The following is a 23584-nucleotide window of genomic DNA, read 5'->3' as shown; positions in this document are numbered from 1 at the left end:
AAAGATTTGCCACTACCTCTCAAAAAGTCAATGGAATTCAAATATATCTTCATTGTGATGCATGTTTGAATGTTCTGCTACTTCCTATCTTCCTGAAAACGTAACTTCCTCATCAAAACTGCAAATCAGTAGGTCCTGGGAGAGAATTGGGTAACTTGTGTTTTGCAGTTATGTTTTACTGACAGAATGTGTCAACTTCTGGTCTATCAGATGGCAAATTGATACAGGCAATCAAGCTGCTGCTTTTTTATCCTACTGCTGACCCCCCGGTCAAGAACACAGAAAAAAAGATTTCTTGCGCAGAGAAATCTTGCATGGCCATTTCATGACTGTGAATCAGGGGAAGGAAAAGGGTAGTGGTTGAGCAATTGCGCAAGAAGTAGAGATCACTGGAGCTGTATGTCTGTCTAATCTGCCTACACCCCAAAGCAGATTAAACACACAAAAAAAGGAAACAGCTTTAAATGATTGTTATGTATACATTCATTCAATTTTCCATTTTGTTTTTACCTTTTTCCAGTTTCTGCCTTAGCTGCTTTCATCTGCACTGCAAAATTTGCTGTGTCTTACTTCATATTCTTTAAGTTCCCCACTGTGCACCAAGCGGTCAGTTTCATGTCACTGACTTAGTCTGTCAACAGGAAAACTGATTGGAGGAAACAAACTTAATCATCACTGCTGACAAATGCACAAGTTAACATGCACACACAAAAGTATTTTCAGTAACAGCAATGCTTGACCTAAATTAACAAGTCTGTTTCTCCCACTAATACATGCTCCTTCATTGGAACTGAAAAAAACAATGGTAAAAAGAGCATTTTTCTGACACTACAGAATCATTGCCATCCATCAAATTATCCTTTTCCTCTTCATTACCCCATGCAGGAAAGTATCCATACTGACCTACTCTGACTCCCCTGTGGAGTAACCACAAAATTCTCTATGAAGACACCAGGACAATTAAAAAAAAAAAAAAAAAAATCCTAACTGATCTAACAGAACTAATATTTCTGTTGAACTTCCTAGAACTTGGAGTAACAGGTCTGTCATTGATTTCAACAGGACCTGTGACATGAGGTAATGAGTGGTGAGTTTGTACAAGCCAGACTGGTAAGCAAGAATGTTCATGCTGGCAGATTTCATAACCAATGCACACAGAGCCTGCCCAGATTTTTTAAAACTACCAAACTCACAGAGTCCAGAGACTCAGTGAAGGAGTATATATAAGGTATACCAGACTCTAAGTCCTTGTAGTTTTTTATACTTCCAGAAACAAGAGTATAGCCTAATATTTAAACTGCTTCTTCTATGGACGTAAAGTCTATGGACTTTAAAAAATCCACAGTACTTCAGGATTTTACATGTCATATCTTACTTCCACAACATTTGCAACTCCAGAAGCAATTTGTGGAGTAGTATTGGAAGTGCTAATTAAAAACGCAGTAAGCACATGTGTCAGTCAAATATGCCCTCAGCTCTACAACATATTTAAATGTATGTTACCTTGGCCTGTAATATACCACTGTAAAATTTTTTTGGTCAATATAAATCAAATGTACACTAATTTATTCAGTAAGTTTCCTAGCATCTGAATCAACATTAGAAATCTAACCAGTATTTATTATTCTGATATTGACAAAGGGAGCATATTTAAATGATAACAAGAACACATGGGTGTCATTTCGAAGTTGAATTGTTCCCTAGGGACATCCTTAGTAAGCATCTACATTTAAAGGTCATTCACTGCCAAATTATGAACAACTGTTGCATTTATTAGCACAGGCTCAATAGTTTGGAAGCTAGTGTCATCAATTTAAACTGACAATGAAATCTAATTGTCCACATGGAAAATGGACATTTTCCTTACTCTATGTTTCATCATGTTATGTATACCCCAAACAGAACTGGAACAAGTGCAAATTTACTCTGTTGGGTTTTTTTTTTTTTGTTGTTGTTGTTGTTGTTTTGTTTGAGGGTTGTTCTTATTTTTTTTGGGGGGTGGGGTAGGGGAGCATGTATGTGATCTGCACAGGGGGAGGAAGGTGGTGGTGGTTGAAAGGTTCTATACCATAGAAAGTGTGCTTTAGTAAAGCTGAGCTCCTGAAACAAAGACTGAAAGGAGTGCATTCTCCATTACTTTGTTGACACATCCCTATCTCAAGTGTTGCATTAAACACTTCTTCCTCATTTTTCTTTCCTCAAACCAATCTTTCATTGGTCGAGACCCCACCCTTTCTACTTCTTAATTTCTCTGTAGTTTTCCCTTTGAAGCTAGAGAGAAGTTTTCAGTTTCTGTGGCAAGTCGCTTCTATGCTCTCTCCAGAACTGCATTCTATATTCTGCTTTTACAGCTAGACAGTGGCTGATGGGTCTCTGTTCATTCCACTTTCCCAGTGTTGCCTAGCCATACCACAGAGAAAATCATCTGAAACAACAGGTTTCAGGGAAAGCAAGCTGAAAAACGAACCAGTAAAACTGGTAATAAGCTTCTTTAAAGGAAAGGACAAACACTCTTTCTTGTGACTTTCCAGGAAGTGAAAATACACGGTGGCAAGCTGAATCCAAGAGGAACTGGATTCTGTTCTGCTATAGATAAGGAAGCAGAAACACGGAGATATCGGGAAAGCATGCTTTTGGTAGCCATGCAGAGCCACCACAGAGAGCAAGGGGTCTTCTTGCAGTCTCTCATTTCATGCAGGAGGTCATGACCGTTATTGTTTCTAGCAAAGAAACTAGGATGATCTGATGGCCACACTTCTCAAACCCCAATCTTTCAGCCCTGTTTCTCTGCAGTGGCTTCCGAAAGTCACAGTGCAGCAGGCATTCTCTGCAATCCCCTGGCATACTACTGCACTGGTGGGGAGCCAGCATATGACCAATAATCTATCTGCCTCAAGTTCCATCAGCCTTTTCTGCTATTAATCACATAATCTGATAGCAGCTACTCCAAGAATACATTTTAATTCTAAGCAAGTTAGCAGTTGTGGGAAAGAGAACAGTAAAAGATCAACTGTGTAAAGTAGTACTCCTGTGATCACAAAATCATAGAATGGTTTGGGTTGGAAGGAACCTTTAAAAATCATCTAGTCCAACACCTCCTAACATGGGCAGGGACATCTTCAACTACATGAAGGTGTCCAGAGCCCCATACAACCTGACCTTTAATGCTTCATGGGATGAGACATCTACCATCTCTCTGGGCAACCTATTCCAATGTTTCACCACCTTCACCAAAGAAAATTTCTTCCTTATGTCCTAACTAAATCTCCTGTCTTTTCAGTTTAAGTTGCCCCTTGTCCTGTCTCAACAGGACTTTGTAAAAAGTCTCTCTCAATTTTTCTAATAAGCCCCCTTTAAGTATTGAAAGGCTGCAATAAAATCTCCCTGTAACCTTCTCTTCCCCAGGCAGAATAATGCCAACTCTCTCAGCCTTTCCTCTTAACAGAGGTGTCCCATCCCTCTGACCATTTTGTGGCCCTCCTCTGATCCTGCTCCAACAGGTCCATGTCTTTCCTGTGCTGAGGATACCAGAGTTAGACGCCATCCTCCAGGTGGGGCTTACCAAAGCAGAGTAGAGGGGCGGAATCACCTCCCTTGACCTGCTGGCCACGTTTCTTCTGATGCAGTCCAGGATATGGTTGGCTTTTCCCTGCCCATGGCAGGGGGGTTGGAACTAGATGATCTCAAGGTCCTTTCCAACCCTAACTATTCTATGATTCTATGATTCTAAGTTATGAGCTTCCGTCCAGCCTTTCATTGACCAGTACCTCCAAGTCCTCCTCCGCATTGCTGCTCTTAATCCCTTTATCCCCTAGTCTGTACTGACAGCGGATGGCCTTGACCTACATACAGGATCTTGTACTTGGACTTTGTTGAACTTTATGATGTTCACATAAACCCACTCCTCAAGCCTGTTAAGGTCCCTCTGAATGGCATCCCTTCCCTCTAGTGAATGAACTGCACTACTCCGCTTGATGTCATCTGCAAATTTGCTGAGGGTGAACTCAATCCCACTGTCTATGTCCTTGATGAAGATACTAAACAGTACTGGTCCTAATACAGACTCCTGAGGGATTCCACTCATCACTGATCTCTATCTGGACACTGAGCCATTGACAACTACCTTCTGGATGCGACCATCCAGCCAACTCCTCATTCACCAAACAGTCCACCCATGAAATCCGTATCTCCCAAATTCAGAGAAAAGGATGTTGTGGAGGATCATGTCAAAGACCTTACAGAAGTCCAGACAGACAACATCTGTAGCAATTCCACTGAGGTAGTTAGTCCATCCTAGAAGGCCACTAGGTTGGTCTGGCAAGACCTGTCCTTGGTGAAGCTGTGCTGGCTGTCTTGAAACATTTCCCCACCCTTGCTGTACCTTAACATAGCTTCTAGGAGGATTTGTTCCATGCATGGTCTTCCCAGGCACAAAGTTGAGGCTGACAGTTTGGTAGTTCCCAAGGTCTTCCTTTCTACCATTTTTAAAAACAGGTATAATGTTTCCCTTTCTCCATCCCCTAGGGACTTTACTTGACTGCCATGACTTTTCAAATACCATGGAGCGTGGCTTGGCAACTGCATCAGCCAGTTCTTCCAGGACCAGGACTTTGGGATACATCTCATGAGGTCCCATAGATGTATATATGGTCATGTTCCTCAGTTACTCTCAAATCTGATCTTTTCTTACAGTGGGAGGGACTTTGCTCCCCCAGTCACTGCCCTGAGGTCCATCCACTCGAGAGGTGTAGGAGGAGAGATTGCCAGCGAAGACTGAGGCAAAAAAGTTAAGCAGCTCAGCCCTCTCCTTATAAGTTACCAGTTTGACAGCTGTGTTCATCAAGGGGGACACAATTTCTTTGACCTTAATCAGCATACTGGTTTAGATGTCAATACTATATACTGATGGTGCACAAGAACTGATATTGAATTACTGATATAATTTCATAGAAAAAACATATTTCACTCATATACACTGCACTAGTCCAGGACTGCACCAATCCCTTTAATTTGAAGGTTACATTTCAAAGAGACTAAATACTTCATAGTTCCACTTCCTCCACTTTTCTCAACTTTTGTAACTCATCAGATTCAGGTAGCACAGAACTGGTGAAATATCTACTTAATCACAAAGACTTCAACACCCTACAATCCCCATATTTTCTAGCAATACCTACCAAACCCACAGCTTCTGACTGTTAACACCCATATAATGATGTCTACAAGAATGACAGCTGATGTGGTCTGAACACAGAAACATTCACAGGCTCCAACCATCCAAGTGAAATCACCCTTCTGCTCAATGCAAAATAATTCCTATGTCACTGTTTTTTCTTAGGTTAGTATTTCTGCCTACACAGTATCTTTCAAGCTAGTACAGAGCAATGGTAAGCCCTCAGTAAACTCAGTTTTGCTGGAGGGAAGATTTATAGTGTACTCATTTGCATCAGCCATTAATTTTTATGCTTGGAACAATACCTACATAAATCATTTAGCAATGTAACAAACTGACAATTACATTACAATAAGCGTTACTCATGCATAACCCATAAGCACTTCAAAACATAAAGGAAATACACCACGTTACTTTCAGATCCTCTCCCACCAGCATGCCTCACCCAGAGCTACGACTTCTAGAACAGATTCATGGTCAGGGAAATCCCTGAACTGATACATTTGATAGCGTAAAGCATGATAATTTTTGTATATGATGTTGTACAGAACTCTCTCACCTGACTGAAGATGCAAAGTAATCATGCAGGAACAACTACCAAACTACTAAGCTAAAGCAAGTTTCAGTTCCATGAGTCTGACTCATCACCAGTGATCTGAGAGGAACAGTGCTATAATAATGAACAGTGCTGCAATAATCAAACATGTTCACTTTCAAGTTCATTTTCTTGAAAGACTTCCAGAAAGCCAGTTTTTTTTTTAAATGTGTTTCAAAAGCTTTGCTTGACGCTTACACAGCTTAACATTTATAGTATTTAAAAAAAACAAATTCTCTGGATAGCAGGATTCACTAACAGAATTACTATTAAAGAAATAAAAAAACCCCAAACCACTAAAACAGACTAAAAATTTATATTGCTATGAAAAATCCTACTTGTGTGATAACCACATCTTAGAAATCATTCTGTCACTTCAACTACTCTGCCCAACTGGGACATGCTGGAATCAGACTCAGCTGGAATGTTTTAAAGCTGGTTTCATTCCCCAGAATCATGCAGACATGTTGTAGGGAACCACCTACATTTAAGTTCAGCTAAACAGAAATATTAATGCAGTTACACTCCTATATGAACGCATCTAAACTGGTTTACAAGGCTTACAAATACTTGCCAAAGAATAAACACCATTACCATCAGGTAGACGCACTTGCTTCACACAACTATGCCTACATGGTTAAATTTTCTGGCAATTCTACAGAATTAGACTTTTTTTCCCCCAGTATTTCTCAACAGGTCAGAACTACCGAATGAGTAGATTTAATAAAAGAAGCTAGCTTTGAATATCCATCTTCAGTCAAACGCCTTGGGCTTTCGTCCACCCAGCAACCGGTGGAAAAGTGTTAAAGCCCAACAGCTTCATGGGATGAGAAAACCACTGAGGTCGAAAGGACCTCTGAAAATCATGCAGACTAACTCCTCTGCTCAAGCAGGGTCTGCTAGATCAGGCTGCCCATGACCGTGTGCAGTCAGCTTTTGAGAACATCCAAGGATGAAGACTTCACAGTCCTCTGGGCAACATGTGTCAGTGCTTGACTACCCTTATGCTGACAAAAAGGTTTCGTCTTATCTTTAAATGGTATTCCGTGTATTGTGGTGTGTGCCCATTGGTGTCTGTCACTGAGCACCAAGGAGAAGAGTGTGGCTCCTCCTCCTTCACTCCTTCCATCCAGATTATTTGTACATAGCACTGAGATCCCTCGAGCCTTCTCCAGGCTGAACAGTCCCAGCCCTCTCAGCCTTTCCTCGCACAAGAGGTGCTCCAGCCCTCTCATCACGTTTGGCTTTGCACTGGGCTTGCAACTCGCAAGCCCCAAAGCCTGACCTGGTCTCAGCGAGGCCGGGCGGCAAGGAGCCACCACCTCTCTCTAGCTGCTAGTTACGCCGCATTAGCCACTGCTGCCACTTGTCACTGCCGCCACTCCACAGTGCGACGCTCGCTTGGGGCAGGAGAAGTCCGGACAGGCCGAGGCCCCCCGTCCTCCGCCGCGGCGGTCAGGGCACAGCACGCCAGAGCACTACAGGGCGGCCTTGCCCCGCGGCCCCTCAGGCCAGCACCTGCGCGGCGGCCTGGTCCCTGACGCGGCCCCGGCCGCATCGCAGTCCCGCCGCTCACCGTGTATCCCCGCTCCAGTTCACTCTCCTCGTAACGGAAGGAGGGGATGTACACCTCCATGGCGGCCGGGCCAGGGGCACCGGCTCCCCGTCAGGGCCGACTGCTCCCGGCGAGCGGAGCCGCCGCAGCCATCTGTGCGCAGCACGTGACGCCGCGCATATGACGCGAGGCGGGGCGGGGCGCAGAGCGCGGCTTTTGGTCCTCGGGTGCTGCGGCCGTTTCTTTCGCCTCACCCCTCACGCACGGTTGGAGGCACAGGTCAGCTGCTAAACGGCGGGCAGGAGCAGGCCGGCTGCCCGCCCGCCATAAAGGTGTGTGCGAGGAACCGATGCCTGCAGGGCGAAGGGAGGAGCCTTCCGTCGCGGGGGTGTTCGCCGGGCAGCAGAGCTGCTATGGCACCGTGGGGGAAGGGCAAAGGTAGCCAGCTCTGGTGGGAGAGATGAGAGGTAAAAAAAGTCCGCATGTTCCTCTAAAACCCGTGCTTTTTAAAACAAGGTTTGAAAGCAGTGGCTTTAACGTGACAGGGCAGCTGCGTTGCTTTGAAGCACAATAAAACAGGGAGAAAATAGAAAAAGGATGCGTTTATCCAGTCCTAAGTCCACACCACGGCTCAAACCACTTCCTGTGCCACCTTGGGCAACCAACTCTCGGTAGCTGTGCAAACACAGCGTCTTTCATAATGCCAGTTATGAGCTGGTATATGAAGTGATGGGAGAGGGGAGAAGCTGAGTGCTGAGGAGTTTCCCGTGTTGTGGCTATTCCTCAGAAGCAGCCTTTTACTTCATTATTTAACAGATAAATGCCCCATCCCTGGCAATGTTCAAGGCCAGGTTGGATGGGGCTTTGAGCAACCTGGTTTTGTAGAAGGTGTCCCTGCCCAGGCCAGGGGATTGGAACTGGATGAGCTTTAAGGTCCCTTCGAATCCAAATCAGTCGATGATTCTACGAAACTAAACCATTTTAAAGAAGTACAGATGACTTCCAGTCATTGGGCAAATTAAATTAAACTTCCTCCCCCAAATAAGCAGCTGTGTTGACAATTTATGAAGTAAGGAGGAAAAAGCAGAAGGTAGAGTACTAGCTTCATTTAGCAGGCAGGGATGTTGTACAAGGTACCCACCTCACATTTGCAAGTTTGCTAACTCCAAGTTCCAAACCATTTGAAAGCACTCGAAATGAAAGTAAATCACAGCTGTACTAAATGCAGCACCTTAGATCTCACCCTGTAGGTTTTATGAATGCTGGAGAGTCTCAGAGGCTAAATGGTTAAGATGTGCAATATCACCATTTCCCACTGATCTTGTAAGAATTAGCTACCATTATGAATTTATGTGCATGCAGGGTTTGATTTTGCACAAGCAGAGTGAAGTATAAAGACATACCTCAAAAATGGACAGAAACCAGCTGATTACTTTCATCTAACCTCTGTGGTTATGCTATCTCAGTGCTTCTAAGATCAGCTTTTGAAACAGCTTCTGAAAACTGATTTGCTTCTTGCTAGACTAGGAACATCAGGAGGAAAAATGTTACTAGCTCTCCATTTCTCATTGCTTGACTACCAGTTAAATTTAATTATATTGCGCTCTAAGCAAAGACCTGTGACCCGAAGAATTCAATACAAAGTAGAAGGATTTTGACTAAACCCAAGATAACTAAAGCAAACTAACACTAGCTGTCTTTGCTAAACTTTGTTAATACAAAGCAACAACCATACATACAAAAAATTACCTGAAGTCAAAGCAAGATGGTCCTGGGGTCTTTGTTTCTGCACAACACTGCTGCTGAGCCAGTGTCCTCAACTGCTGGTGACCAGCAGGACAGTCCCAGTGCTGCTCTGTGCTAGTGGTGACAAGAGTGAACAGGTTTCCAGCCCCATGTACTTTCTCTGTAGGAACCACTTCCCTGAAACACAATGGTGACTGAAAGGAGTCAATAAGAAATCCCATTTTCCCCCAAAGCATGACTGGTAAGTACATTACAATCATCCCAAAGGCAGACTAGCCATATAATAATAGTCTAATCAGTCTTGTAAATGTGAGCATGCTAGAGAATAATTACCATGCTATCATTATTGTTAGTTTCTGGTTAAGACTCCAGTCTTCAAGCTTAGTTTCTGTTCTTCCCCTAATACAAAATGAATGTACAACCCTAATTACACCATTTATGCTGTAAAGCATTTATGCTGATGAGAAATCGTAGAAAAATTTCATGGAGCACTATTTATGGTTGTTTGCAATCTAATAACCAATTATTTCAAGAAAAAGCTACTTTTCTCCCTAATGCCATGTAACTTATTAACAGAGAAAAGTTTGAGACATTAATCTGGTTTCAAATTCAATAGTACATAATGGAACTTTTGACTGCATCAGCCAAGAGGAACAAGGAAGATTACATGGTGGGCTGAATTCAAATACATCAATATGTTTTGGAATGTTAAATACTTAATTTGCACAATACATCATCATTAGCAGGCTAATCTTTAAAGTTACATCTAAAGAAAAGATAGGATTTCTCCACATGGCTGACTGGCCAAGGATTGTCTTTCTGTCTCATACATCGAGGATCAAGAATTTAAGAAACATTCACTCACAAAATGCTATCAGTGTATGCTGAAAACCATCCAGGATTCTTGGCTTTGAAAGTTAATTGCACACTAAAGCACATGAAAAACAATGAGGTGGTTGGTGACAGCCATCATGGCTTCACTAAGGGGAAATCCTGCCTGACCAATTTGGTGGCCTTCTATGATGGGGCTACGAAACTGATGGACAGGGGCAGAGCAGCTGACGTCATCTACCTAGGCTTGTTCAAAGCATTCAATCCTGTCCAGCATGACGTTTGTCTCTAAATTGGAGAGACATCAATTTGATGGGTGGACCACTTGGTGGATGAAGAACTGGCTGGATGGCCGCATGCAAAGAGTTGTGGTCAACGGCTCAATGTCCACTTGGAAAACAGTACCGAGTGGTGTTCCTCAGGAATCGGTGTTGGGACATCTTTGCCAGCAACATGGACAGTGGGATTGATGCACCCTCACCAAGTTTGCTGATGATACCAAGCTATGTGGTTCGGTTGATACGCTGGAGGGAAGGAATGCCATCCAGAGGCACCTTGACACGCTTGTGAAGTGGGCCAATGCCAGCCTCACGAAGATCAGCAAAGCCAAGTGCAAGGTCCTACACCTGGGTCAGGGCAATCCCAGGCACAGCTACAGGTTGGGCAGAGAAAAGATTCAGAGCAGCCCTACGGAGAAGGACTTGGGAATGTTGGTTGATGAGAAAATGAACATGAGCTGGCTTCAGTGTGCGCTCGCAGCCCAGAAAGCCAACCGTATCCTGGGCTGCATCAAAAGGAGCATGACCAGCAGGTCAAAGGAGGTGATCCTGCCCCTCTGCTCTTGTGAGACCTCACTTGGAGTATTGTGTGCAGTGCTGGTGTCCTCAACATAAAAAGGACGTGGAACTGTTGGAACAAGTCCAGAGGAGGGCCACAAGGATGATCAGGGGACTGGAGCACCTCCCATATGAAGACAGGCTGAGGAAGTTGGGGCTGTTCAGCCTGGAGAAGAGAAGGCTGCGTGGAGACCTCATAGCAGCCTTCCAGTATCTGAAGGGGGCTACAGGGATGTTGGGGAGGGACTATTCACTAGGGACTGTAGTGATAGGACGAGGGGTAATGGGTTAAAACTTAAACAGAGGAAGTTTAGATTGGATATAAGGAAGAAATTCTTTACTGTGAGGGTGGTGTGGCACTGGAATGGGTTGCCCAAGGAAGTTGTGAATGCTCCATCCTTGGCAGTGTTCAAGGCCAGGTTGGACAGAGCCTGTAGCGCAAGGTGTCACTGCTGATGGCAGGGCGGTTGGAACTAGATGATCTTAAGGTCCAACTCTAACTATTCTATGATCCTATGATTTAGATTAGACTATTAGGAAGAAATTCTTCCCTGTGAGGGTGGTGAGACACTGGAACAGGTTGCCCAGAGAAGTTGTGGATGCCCCATCCTTGGCAGTGTTCAAGGCCAGCTTGGACAGGGCTTGGAGCAACCTGCTCTAGTGGAAGGTGGCCCTGCTCATTGCAAAGAGTTGGAACTGGATGAGCTTTAAGATCCCTTATAACTCAAACCATTCTATGAGCCTATGATTCTAAATACTGCTTCTAAGAACATCAGAAAATATCTACGCACACAAAACCAGAGCACTTAAGGTTTCACAAGGTACATTCCTTTATTATTGTAATCACAAAAACATGATTTTTGTACAGGAATGTTTTAAGTGAACATTAATCAATGCAATTAAATTTGTTTCATAAAGATCAGGTAAACATACTACAGAACATTGTATTGTAAAGAACAAAAATATCAGTTTTCTCGCCTTGCAGTGCACATTTCAGTGCAAGTATTAAGACACAATAGTGTTCAATTCAGCAATGTATTGCAGAACATCATGCCACAGTCCACTTCAGAGAGGGTCAGGACATGCAGCTTGTTAATTGTAAAATGCTGTAGTATATAAAAAAAGCCACATGTAAATTTCTAAAATATAGTGTGGTTTATTTGGATGATTTAAAGTGATTTCATTGTGGAATTTAGTTTTATCCAGGACAAGCATCCAGAGTATCTTGTCATTTGGAATACTCTTCTTTCAGGCAATGGCTTTGGCTTCAGGTAGGAATGCCTCCCAGTATTTTATTAGCTTGAAGAGAAGGGAAAAACACTCATTATTAAGTAGTGAATGTTAGAAAACACATGTACCTTCCTCCTCTTGTGGTAAACTTGTATCCACTGGACAAAATAAGAACATAGGTGCTTCATATTATCCATTCATGTTATTACATAAAGCAAGGAAAAATACAAGTAATAAATACACAAGTCTGCTAATAGCAACACAGTTGTTACCACACACTGAACAAAATGTTAGAGAATACAATTATACAGAATTTGTTTATAAGGTCAGTTTGCTATTCTTACCTCTAAGGGTAACTTTTTTTTTTTTTTTTTTTTTTTAATTCATGAAACAAAACTGAAGGGTTATATTCTTGGAATAAACAAAGGAAAAACTCCAGACACTCTAGGTAGTCACTGGAATCTGTTTTACTGCTTTACAATATTCAGTCAGGTTTTATACCTTTTTATTAAAAGAACAATAAACATTTAAGTATACAAGCCTCTAAGTCTAAGCACACACTCATTACAATTTACTCCAATCTATAAATGAAAGTATTACTTCAGTTTCAGAAGACAAGACCCTCTGCTTGCTCATATCCCTAAGGGAGCTTCTCCCTTGCTTTCCTCAATTAGAGCTGCGCAAGACAGCATAGCAATAGCCAGGAAACTGCAATCACTATGTTACTCTGCAATACAGTACACACTAAGTAGTTCTATGTTTTAGAAATGGCTATACTTAAAGTCCAGTTTTTTTAACTAACCTAATACAGAAAGTATTGAATATTATGTTGTACAAAATTTAAATTTTATCTTACCTGCTGCTGTGTTTGCACTAATGACTCTAAGTACTCGATAATAACAGTTTTAAAGTCTTTCACTCGTTCCTTCTGTTAATAAATAAATTATCCATATTAACCTCTTAAATTTTACTTGGAATGTCAATATCATCTACATTAAAGCTGTCATTTACTTGGACAAAATTATACATGCCTCGAATCTTCCCACTTCCTTGCGAATGGTTTTGGAGATCTGTTCAAAATCTTTTTCCCCTTGCTGAACTTTTGTCTCCCACTGGCAAAGGAAAGGAAAGACATGCAGAGATAAGACTTTGTGTTGTCCATTCAGGCTATCAGTGTGTGTGTATATACACAGACATGAATTTTTTTAGTGTAGCAGTGACAGTCACTCAAGAGCTGAGAAGGACCTGTTAGGGTTTTTTGGTGTTCTTAAAGGAAGGTCTTACAAAGACAATTTCAAAGTAACACTTTCAAGCTTGAACAGAAGAGATTTAGGTTAGATAAGGAAGAAATTCTTTACTGTGAGAGTGGTGAAGCACTGGAACAGGTTGCCGAGAGAAAGATCACTGCCTCATCCCTTGCAGTGTTCAAGACCAGGATGGATGGGGCTTTGAGCAGCCTGGTCTAGTGGAAGGTGTCCCTGCCTGTGGCAGGCGGTTGGAACTAGATGGTCTTAAGGTCCTTTCCAACCATTCTATGATTTTATGATAAGTTGTGTAATAGGATGTCATCAGATCAGTTAAAACAATGGTATCTCTAAGGTAATGCTATTTGTAGATGAAACGTAAAAATACCTTAGTATTGCAATTAAGGAACACATAATAACATTTTTTTAAAAGATTACACAGAAACCAAAAGGGATCTCTAAAGTTTTACTTACTATTCCATTTACAAACACTACTATAAAAGGAATCTAAACCTGTAAGCTTTCTGTGGCTACGTGTCCAATCAAGTATGAAAGAGTCTCAAAAGTTAGCTCCCTGTATTTTCCCAATCCCAGAAGAGGTGATTAACTCTTCATCTCAGCCTACAGTCAAGTATATAATTAACATATTTCTGCTGCAGATGATAAGCTATTGAGGATATGTTTATTAGTTTTTCAGTCAAAATGCATGTTGCTTAAGCAAACCGAAGCACATGCTTTCTATGAAAACAGTTTCCACTAAACAAGAAAGCAGGAGCTGGGAGTGTGGCATTCATGTAACAATACATGACACTAGATTACATTTCTCCTTAGTTTATGGGAAAAGATATCCAGTTACACAACAAGAGCTCACCATGTGCATTACTTTATAACTACTTTTACACATCTATTACATTGTTAAATTTCAGCTAGCTGTACAGATACACTGAAAAAAAAACCCCAAACTATCTACCTCACACTTCGGGTGCATGTAGACTAACATCTTTAAAATGAAACTGTATCTGCTCATCTCAACATATTTACTGAATCATGGGAGCCAATATATCCAGTAACACTTAACTTCCTCAGAGAAAGACAACAGGGAAGCAACGTACTTAAATATAGTGTGTTCCTGTTAGCAATCCAGTGGTATTATTTATTCACAAAAAACATTTTATGGTACAGTGTCGATTTACTATTGTGATAAGAGATGAACATCATCTATGTTCCAATAAGTATCTATGTGTTTGTATTTTTAGTTTATATTTTTCCAGAATACCTGTTTTGCCTTTTCAGACATACCTTATGAAGCTATGCAATAAGTCATAATAGGAAGTTCTCTATAAAAGAACAGCCTTTAGAGTTACTAATTAACTGAAACAATACAAAACTCAGTCAAGGAAAAGGTAGATTAAGACTGCCTGTGCCTTCCTACCATAGCAACCAGAAGTGCCTGAGACTTCAGTCAAAGCCTCTGCAGGCCTCCAAAATCCCAGTTTCATCAAATCCAAATGTCAGGTCCTATAAAAATTATCACTGAATAGCAAGTCTGCCATCTTACAGTTTCTGACAAGCAGAAATTTCTCTTTATTCAATGAGGTATTCTTAGGACTGTTCTTTGGCCTTTTATCTGCAGAAGGCAGTCATGTATGAAGTTCAAGCTGTGTATAGGCTTCCACTTCACAATTTCTCTTCCAGAACTACTACTGCAGAATTCCACAACTCTGAACATATTTCAATGGCAGCAATAACCTTCAATCAGCATATTCAAATTGTGGGTCTACTAGCAACCTTCTATAATCATCTAATAAAGTAGGAAAAATAAATCCTTCAGGAACAACATCATTAACTCTTTCAATATTGGGACTGAGAAATGGTCACTGAGCATTTCCCACTACTTCCAATAGTCAGGAAGTACTTTTGATGAGGAGTTCCAGCTCACTTGTATATTGGAAGGATGGGTGACACCAAGAGAGGCAACCAACAAGAATGTGGTCACAGGAGTGACACTGTTTTCCCAGTAAAAAAAAAAAAAAGAAAAAGCCATGTTACTGAGTGACTTCAATACCATCTGCAAAATAAATTGAAGGGCAGAAAGAACAAAGCGGCATGGGGCTTGAGAACAATGATGAAGCCAAACAAATTAACTGCATAAGAGAGCTTGAAATCTGCAATAAAGTTCTCCCATTATTTGAGGAAGAATACTGGTGCATATTCAGAATGCGTTGATGTTAAATAATTAAGTTGTCCTACCTCTTCAATTTCCTTAGTGAAGCATGATAAAAAAAGTGTATAAATTATGACACTTCAACATGTTAGATTTATTTTTACTGAAATTACACCATATATACATACATATATATATATATATATGGGTAGATATGCTGCGTAATTAAGCAAAACATGTGAACAGTTCTCCATTAGTTGTCTTAACTGGATTTTATCTTTAGAAGCCAAAAGGTGCCCCTCTGCTCTACACAAGCAATCTGTTAACAGGTAAAAGCATTAACTTGTCCATGTTTCCTCCCTCCCATCTCCCACACTCTGTAGGGACAGTATTAACTGCCTTACAGATCTTACAATGAGTAACAACTGCACACATTTAGTATTTTAAATAAATACCTTTTAACAATTTTGGTAAATATGAAAAACAGCAAATGAGCAAGTGATTTGTAAAAAAAAAAAACCACAAAAACAAAAACACAACCAAAAGAAAAAGAGGCATAAATAGTGCATCACTGCAGAATGAATGCGTTAGTGCAGAAAGTCTGACCTCCAAAATAATGCTTGGTAACATTACCTCTTTTATTTCATCTTTAGCTTGCTGCAACTTATCAGGTTTGTTGGCAAGCTGTAGCTTTGCTTCAGCTTCACGTTTTTTCTGTAAAGTGACCTGAGCATCTTGCCACTTCTGCCAGCATTTCATTCGATGATCAAACACACCCTGTAAGGATAGACAAATTTATTAAACAACTGGAATTGTTAGAGATATCTAAATCCCTAGTAGGAAATGGTAATTTTGGAATGAGTACGCTTAAAGAAACCTCCCTGTATCTACAACATGTCTTCTTGCATTTCATTTGACAGCATGCTAATACAGCTCAACACCTTCCACAAATAACAGGGTATGCAGAAGCCTTTTCAGAGCAGACACCTTGGTGCCCCAAACCATTTTATGTGCTTCATTCCATCAAGACACTACCAAAACAACCACTACAAAGTGCTCTATTATGCAAATACACTCTAAGTGCAGATTCTAGCAAACTGTTCATACATATGGATTACATGCACATTCAGCAATACATTTTTGCTAGCAATGGACTAAGGTAGTATACTTTGACAACCTGGCAAGTTTAAAGATACTCTGGGTTAAAATTCAGACACCCCTTTCTCATACCAAAACCTAATAATGCTGTGCAGCACAACTTACACTAAAATAGATTATTTACTTAGTAAGATGATACAAATTGTATCTACTTCTTATTTACAGAAACTATTTATCTACTAAATACAGACAAATTATTAATAAACATACTTAAAAATAAGTAACCTGAAAGAACAAGTACAGTATGCTTAGACACAGTAACGTATGGTGTCCTTAAATACTGTGATTAATTAATATTACTCAAAGTAGATGGTGCTCACCATTTACATTTTTTCAGGATCTTATTAATCCATTCCCATTTTTGATCACATTCATTTTTATCATTGGAATAACTGATCATGGATGTATTCATTTTACTCAGCTAGATTTAATGCAAAAGCTTAGTCCTAACTGTGTTACAGTGTGTGAAAAATGCACACATTCATTTACCCTAAATCTACAGACTTACCCAATCTACCCTATACATTTACTCTAAATCTACAATTGAGGAATGTGACTTTAAACATGAAAACTGGTATTTTTCCTAGTAAAACTCACTTTTACTGCAGCAATGAGACGAATGTAATCACCAAGCAGTTCAGAGAAGACATAGAAATCAGCAAAAGCTTGTTCTTGATGCAATTGATCTATCTTCTCCTCAACCTCTGCAAGCTGAGACAAAGCTCTAGATAGAGCAGTGTGGTCCTCAGAGTTACCCAACATGGCAGCACTTTTAGCAAAAGCAGCTGTGTTGGCTGAAAGCTCTGAAATACATAAGTAATGTTCAGTACAATGTAGTTAGTTTGTTATATTACTTTGCAGCATAGATCAGAGGAGCAGAGACCTCTGCCCTATTTCAACCCTAACTTCACCAGCTGAAAATACAATCTGTATTTCCTAAAGCTCATGATAAAATATACAAGATCTCAGTGAAACTGGATAAAAACTACTGCACAAAACCTCTCTTCATTAGAAAATGTTCTGCTGAGCCTGTAAATGTCATGCCTATTCTGCCTAGCAAAATAAATGGAAAAAAACTGTCACTTCACTTATTTTCCAAATGCTTAGTTCATAGGAAATTCAAGCCCACAAAACAAAAGCCAAGTCACCTACAGAGCAAATTCAGAACAATTTTAACAGGTCTGTAGCATAGTTGTTCCATGCAGCTCAGAGTAGAAAAAAAACCCCAAACATTTCACAAAACCACTATGCCTGTGAGTGAAATTTATTTCTGTTGGACTGTCCTATTGACTGAAGTACCTTTAGCTGTGCATACTGTAATGTGCTGCCACATTCTGACATGCCTTAAAAGAAAAACAAATAATCAAACTCATATCAGCATGGCTGACATCCATGAAGGTAAAGTTATGAGCCTGGAAATTGTCTCATCAAATCCCATGTAAGTCATCCTGTACTAAGTTAAGTCCTATGAAGGACCTTCAAACAAATGTTTAATCCAAATTACTTCAGGATTGAAAGTGCAGGTACGTTTGCAACTGTGTTGCCTCTACAGAAACATCAGAACAGCAGAAATGTTTATAGAAGCAAAAGGCCTTCAGATATTTAAAACACCTACAATTTAAACACAACTCCCTAAACCCAAACCAAAACCAAAACTCCTTCAAGTATATGAGCAGGTGTCAAATCAGTAGTAAACAAAGACTTCCACAGTCTACTAATTCTTAAAAACACCCCTTAGTCTTGAGGACATCTGGCCAACAGGGGTTTTTTTTGAGAGCAATTCCTGATAGAGTCATGAGAAGGCAACTTAGGACAGCTTCAGCACTTTCAAAACTGCAGAGCTGAAAGGTGATCCCATATTTTAAGATAATATGGTAGTGTCAGAAGGCACGCTTATGGTTTTCTTTGAACTACAAATCAAAGCTTTTATGTTTTGAGTGGTTTAAATCATCTGACAGAAAGCAATCTTTGAAAAAACAGCAGCACAGGTGATTAAAATATAAACTTACAGGCTTTGCTTCTTTCTAAAGTAAGTAAATGAAAAGCTGGTATTCTGAGACTAGTTAGCTTTCCAGAAAAGTTTACCTTAACAGTAGCTGATCTAAGAATAGTAAATTCCTGTTTAAGAGTTTAAACTCAGTTAACAGTGCAATACTGAACTAAAAGATGTTTAAATGGATTTATGCAGCCACTTTGTATTCAGAAGGAAATGACTCTTGCCATGAGATCTAAAGATACATTTACAGATGTCTGTTGTGGGACGGTTGTTTACTATTGAATCTCTGCAAGAAAAATATTTATGCTAAATCAATATAGTAACTTTAGCAATTATAGATATGCTGGGTAAAGCTAAGATTAAAACCAGGTATACAAAAATGCCAGAGCAGTTTGAATAAAAGGTGCAATTAGATTTTTGCATTAAAATATCCCGTATAACTATTAATTACTTAAGAGGTCCGACACACTAAGTTCTCGTTTCACCACCATTTCCTAAAGTTCATACAGCCACATAAAAATATAGTTACCTTTTCTGTGGCAGACTAATGCTTCGACACTGGCATGAAGTTTCCTAAGTTGCTGATCCAGATTCTCAAATTGCTGCTGTTTTTCTTCAAACCACTGACAAAAGATGAAAGAGTCAAACATTACAAATTAGATTACCAACAACATTTCTGGTTTTAAAGAACCAAATTATCCAGGCACTGCCAGGGTGGTCAACTGATAAAGCTAAGAATTCAAGCCAATAAGCAAATTAATAACCCATTTTCTACTTCTACAGCTTTAAAATGAAATTGTTGAAGCTCATTAATTCATCTCATTATTCAAGCCAAAAAATCAGTTCTTACTGCATCCGATTCATTCATCTTGATTGTCATTTTGTTGACAGCGTCGGCAGCCTTGTTCACCATCCTCAATATTCCTGCTCCACTCAGAGCCTGAGTGTTAACTGCTCTTGGCAGCTGGAATTGAATGACAAATAAGGGCAAACAGACTGGTTAAAAGGATGGAGGTTTAACTGGGCACAAGGGGGAAAGAAAAGGATACAGTGTTTTCTTTACTCCTATGTGTTACAATATAGTGGAATCTAATTTCTCAGATTTACTACTTTTACATTCTCAAGAGGAAAAGTTAAAAATACAGACTACTTACTTCTACATCTTTACATTTAAATGGAACAAATAACCCACTTGTTCAATGTTATCAACTAGCCAAAGGTCCTAAACTAACCACCTATACACTACGGAAAACAAGCTGCCACTACAGAAACAGAAAAGCTTAGATTTACAACAAATTAGATAAAAAAAAAATCTGTAAATCATTTAATTGTAATGCAAGACTTGCACTGTGTGCAGATCATAAAAGGTTCATGTCTTTCTACTTTTCAGTACAGGCCAGATTTCAAAACCCACCTCATGCATATTAAGAGAACTGATTATTTGCTTATGTACTTAGAAATCCTCAGGGATAACAAATTTAATTGACATGATTATTCAGGTTAGTTTGAATATGCCATACAAGGTGGCCCCTATGTCAGACCATTTACCCTTCAATGAGATGTTTTGTCTGTCAGCAGCATTGACAAATCCACCATAAGTTAGCTATTGATGCTTTTGTCAGTAGTGAAGTCTTTGTGACTTACTAGTATAACTGAGATATTGACATTGGCCAAAAGACAGTTCAGTATTACAGCAAATCCACTATGCACATTTATAAAGAGATATTATGTATCTTTAACAATATACTAAATGTTGTGAAAGGTGCCAGATTGATAGCATGAGTGACTGGAGTTCTCTATTCACAAAACATCTAGCATGGCCAGCAGCATTGCTAGCATTTTCACATTATCATGCCAACACACCTCAAGTTGGACTCCTCGAGGCAAAAGACCTGCTTCCAAGCCAGTTTAATTCTTGATCTTATGTAAGAATTAGCAACATCAATTATGGATTTTCACCATGTATAATGAGCTTCAGTCAGAACTGGACAGACCAACTCACATGCGGATAGCAATAGCAAATAGCCTTTGGACACTACCACTGTGGATTTTCTCACAGGCAGAGACACACTATTCCCTAAGTAGCCTCTGCCATTATGTCCCATGAAGGCTACAGCCCAATTTGACTGCATACAAATTTAGGGAATTGGGTCTCAATACAAAGAGAACATATAGCTTTGCAGGTTACGATATCTAGAAACAAAGGGAAACTTTAGAGAACTTAAATACCTCAGAGCTTTCCAAGAACTGTCTTAAATCTGGATCCTGCAACAAGGTTGGGTGTTTTACTGTTCGCTGTAGGTACCTAAGATTTTAAAAATTAAAGTATTAGATAACAAAACAGAGTTAATGAGCGTGACAGTATTGAAAAGTGTCCATCTAAAGAACAAGTACAACGCAGCACACAACCTCCCTCATTACCTAATGGGGCTTGAATACTCTTAAAATGTCATCTCTAAAGGGTCACATGATAGCTCAGTCTCCATGTCCCTTCATTCCTTTCCTTCTCTGGTGATTCTTCAAACCATATTTACGCATATTTTTTGTTTAAGATTGACTTTGGAACTCCAGAAGTTCAAGAGCTTCACACATTATCCCTTAGGTCTTTCAAAATACAATCTAAAACCTTTGACTTTACTGTTACATGGTTTGTTGGTCCCATATGATGTGACTGCATTACAACAATCTATACACAGCATACTATAAAATTATACCAAAATTGAAGCTGTATACTTATGTAAGTTTTAACAGTTACTTTCTGAAGGCTTTACTAGTCATGCCCATAGGGGAAAATGATGCAGCGGATCAGCAACAGTACCCTTCCATGGCAAAGGTACTTGAACAATATTAGTGGTATACTAGTGCTGAGTGAAAGAGATCAAATATCTCTTATGCCAAAATTCAGCGAGTCTCATTCATGTACTGTTTGTCAGAAGGCCATTTTACTTTCAAGTGACTGAAGGTCTCTTTCACCTGTCTCACTGCCCAAGATTTTCCACGCAACAGATACACTGCTCATATGCCTTGATTCCTTAAACCTAAAGTGCCTAAGCTAAAGTGATAAATTTTTACCTACTGAATCTCTACAATCTTAATTTTAAGCACCAACCAGCTTGAAAAGAGTTAACTATAATCCTCTCTATGAATGAGGCTGCTTTTCCCATTATTAATTAGAATTATTCCATTTCTACACAAAAAATTGGCAGCTGCATACAGCCTCCAGAACCAGTCTAAGATGGCCCAAATCCCAATTACAGAGCCTACATAGTATATTACAAGTCATTCTGAGGCTAAACAAGTTTTAGACACATACATTACCTTTCTAGCGCTGCTCTTCTTTTCTCTACAAACTCAGTAGATGAAGAATCTTCCTTGCCTACTTTAACCTTGGTCATGCCTTTGAAGAAAATAGCATCATACTGATTTTATCATAAATCAATCATTAACATAACTGACATGATTAGAAGACAAAGCTCACCGAAGTTTATGTATTTAAGTCAAATTGCAATGAAAAAACACTACATGGCAACAGAAAAAACATCAACGCTGCATGCTGCATGGTTTTGTGGAACCAGATCTGTGAAATATGCAATTGCCTGTAATATATTAATTGTGACTAGAAGTTACGCAAAACTAGTTTAATTTGCATTTATGAAGACAATCTAAATGAAGATCACAGTCTTACTCCTCACTCATGTTCAGAAGAAGAAAACAGTTACCCAGAGAAAGGAGAATAATAAAATAAATCTCATGTTATAAGCCTATTAAGTTTATTACCAATAATTTCATTCTATTATTATTGAATTTCTAAAACTAGAAATTTTTAGTCAACTAAGGCAAACTAACCAGCTCTGAAAATTCTGAAGCATATGGACAACTATGAGCTGAATGGAGAATAAAATTAGTAGAATAAAATACATACAGCTTTACATCACTTCCTCTGCCCAAGTCAAGAGTGGCCAAAAAAACCATGACAGGAGAGCCAGAGTTATTGACGTACCATGGCATGAGAAATACATTCAATCTCAGCAACACAAGAACTCAAAAACTGTCAGACTGAGGTCAGCATTTTTCTCGCTAAAGACCTAAACCCCAAAGAGTTTAGGTACCCAAGTCCTATCATAACCACCATGAAACACTGCACATTTGTAATTATTTCCTAAAACACAAGCGAGGTATATTATGATACAGTCCAAACATATTCCTGCTGTTAGTTCTGTGCTTCTCCAGCTGAAAGTTCTAAGTCTGAGATTCTGAATATGTGCTCTGTGACCTGCCAGGTCAACACTTCCCAAGTGAGTTGTTCCTCTCTCGATGCCCTTCTGGCTTTAGAAGTTCCACACAGTAACCAACCAAGGGGACAAACACCATCCTTATGGGAAGAAGAAGGGATTCCTTAACCTGTCACTGAAACCTTACTTTTCCTCTTCTCTGTAACATCATGAATATAAGTACGATTGGCATTTTTTATAAGTATACTACACACTGTAATGTAAGTCTTCAAATTTATCTGCAAAATTAAGTATCAAGGATTAAAGTATTGAGGTGATATAATTCACATGCCTCATATTTTTGCATTACATATTATTCATTAATATTTCACTGCAGTAAGCACGAAATGCTGCAGTTAAATACAAAAGATCCCTTATATTTGATAACAAGGAAAAAAATTAATATGTAATAACCAACTGTCCAATGTGATTAATTCCTGCCTTGTGATATTGACAGTTATTTCCAGGTATCATGCCAAGTTTATTTCTCTGCTAGTGTAAGTCTATTTAAATCCAAGTGTAAAATGAGTTTCTGTTGCCAAAGCACTCTTCTAATTCCTCACTGGAAAGGATCTGTGACTTAGATTATTTTCTAAATCCAGAAAACATACTTTCCCAACACACATACATAAGCAGTGAGGCAGATTCCACAGTCAATAACTGACCACTTGAATCTTTGGCTAAGGTCTGAAATGCCATCCCCACCCACCTGTCACCAAAATATAACTAGAGCTTAAAACTCCACGTGTTATCAACATTATAACAGAGTGAATAGACTAAGGACT

The 23584-nt window shown here is 39.7% G+C and overlaps 2 protein-coding genes across 4 annotated transcripts in view; both read right to left on the bottom strand.

Moving 5' to 3' along the window:
* The window catches only part of SNX24 (sorting nexin 24), a gene marked incomplete at its 5' end in the record, with an annotated part of 94039 nt that extends 86635 nt beyond the window's left edge, over positions 1-7404 (bottom strand). Inside the window, one exon of the mRNA XM_080637833.1 lies at positions 7345-7404. Coding sequence (XP_080493959.1) covers positions 7345-7404 — 60 coding nt within the window. The remainder of the gene's footprint in view (positions 1-7344) is intronic.
* Positions 7405-11542: 4138 nt separating this feature from the next.
* The window catches only part of SNX2 (sorting nexin 2), a 32658-nt gene continuing 20616 nt past the window's right edge, over positions 11543-23584 (bottom strand). For 2 of the 3 annotated variants that reach the window (XM_080637548.1, XM_080637550.1), the window contains exons 7-15: positions 21847-21925; positions 20758-20833; positions 19379-19492; positions 19058-19151; positions 17130-17335; positions 16008-16151; positions 12998-13078; positions 12823-12894; positions 11543-12035 (exon numbers count right to left, since the gene is read on the bottom strand). In XM_080637548.1, coding sequence (XP_080493674.1) covers positions 11985-12035; positions 12823-12894; positions 12998-13078; positions 16008-16151; positions 17130-17335; positions 19058-19151; positions 19379-19492; positions 20758-20833; positions 21847-21925 — 917 coding nt within the window. In that variant the 3' untranslated portion in view covers positions 11543-11984. The remainder of the gene's footprint in view (positions 12036-12822; positions 12895-12997; positions 13079-16007; positions 16152-17129; positions 17336-19057; positions 19152-19378; positions 19493-20757; positions 20834-21846; positions 21926-23584) is intronic. The other variant, XM_080637549.1, reaches the window with a different exon arrangement.

This window comes from Psittacula echo (assembly GCF_963264785.1).
Source record: "Psittacula echo genome assembly, chromosome: Z".
Classification (NCBI taxonomy): Eukaryota; Metazoa; Chordata; class Aves; order Psittaciformes; family Psittacidae; genus Psittacula; species Psittacula echo.
The sequence above is the reverse complement of the archived record's forward strand: the minus strand, read 5'-3'. Positions and strand labels throughout refer to the sequence as shown.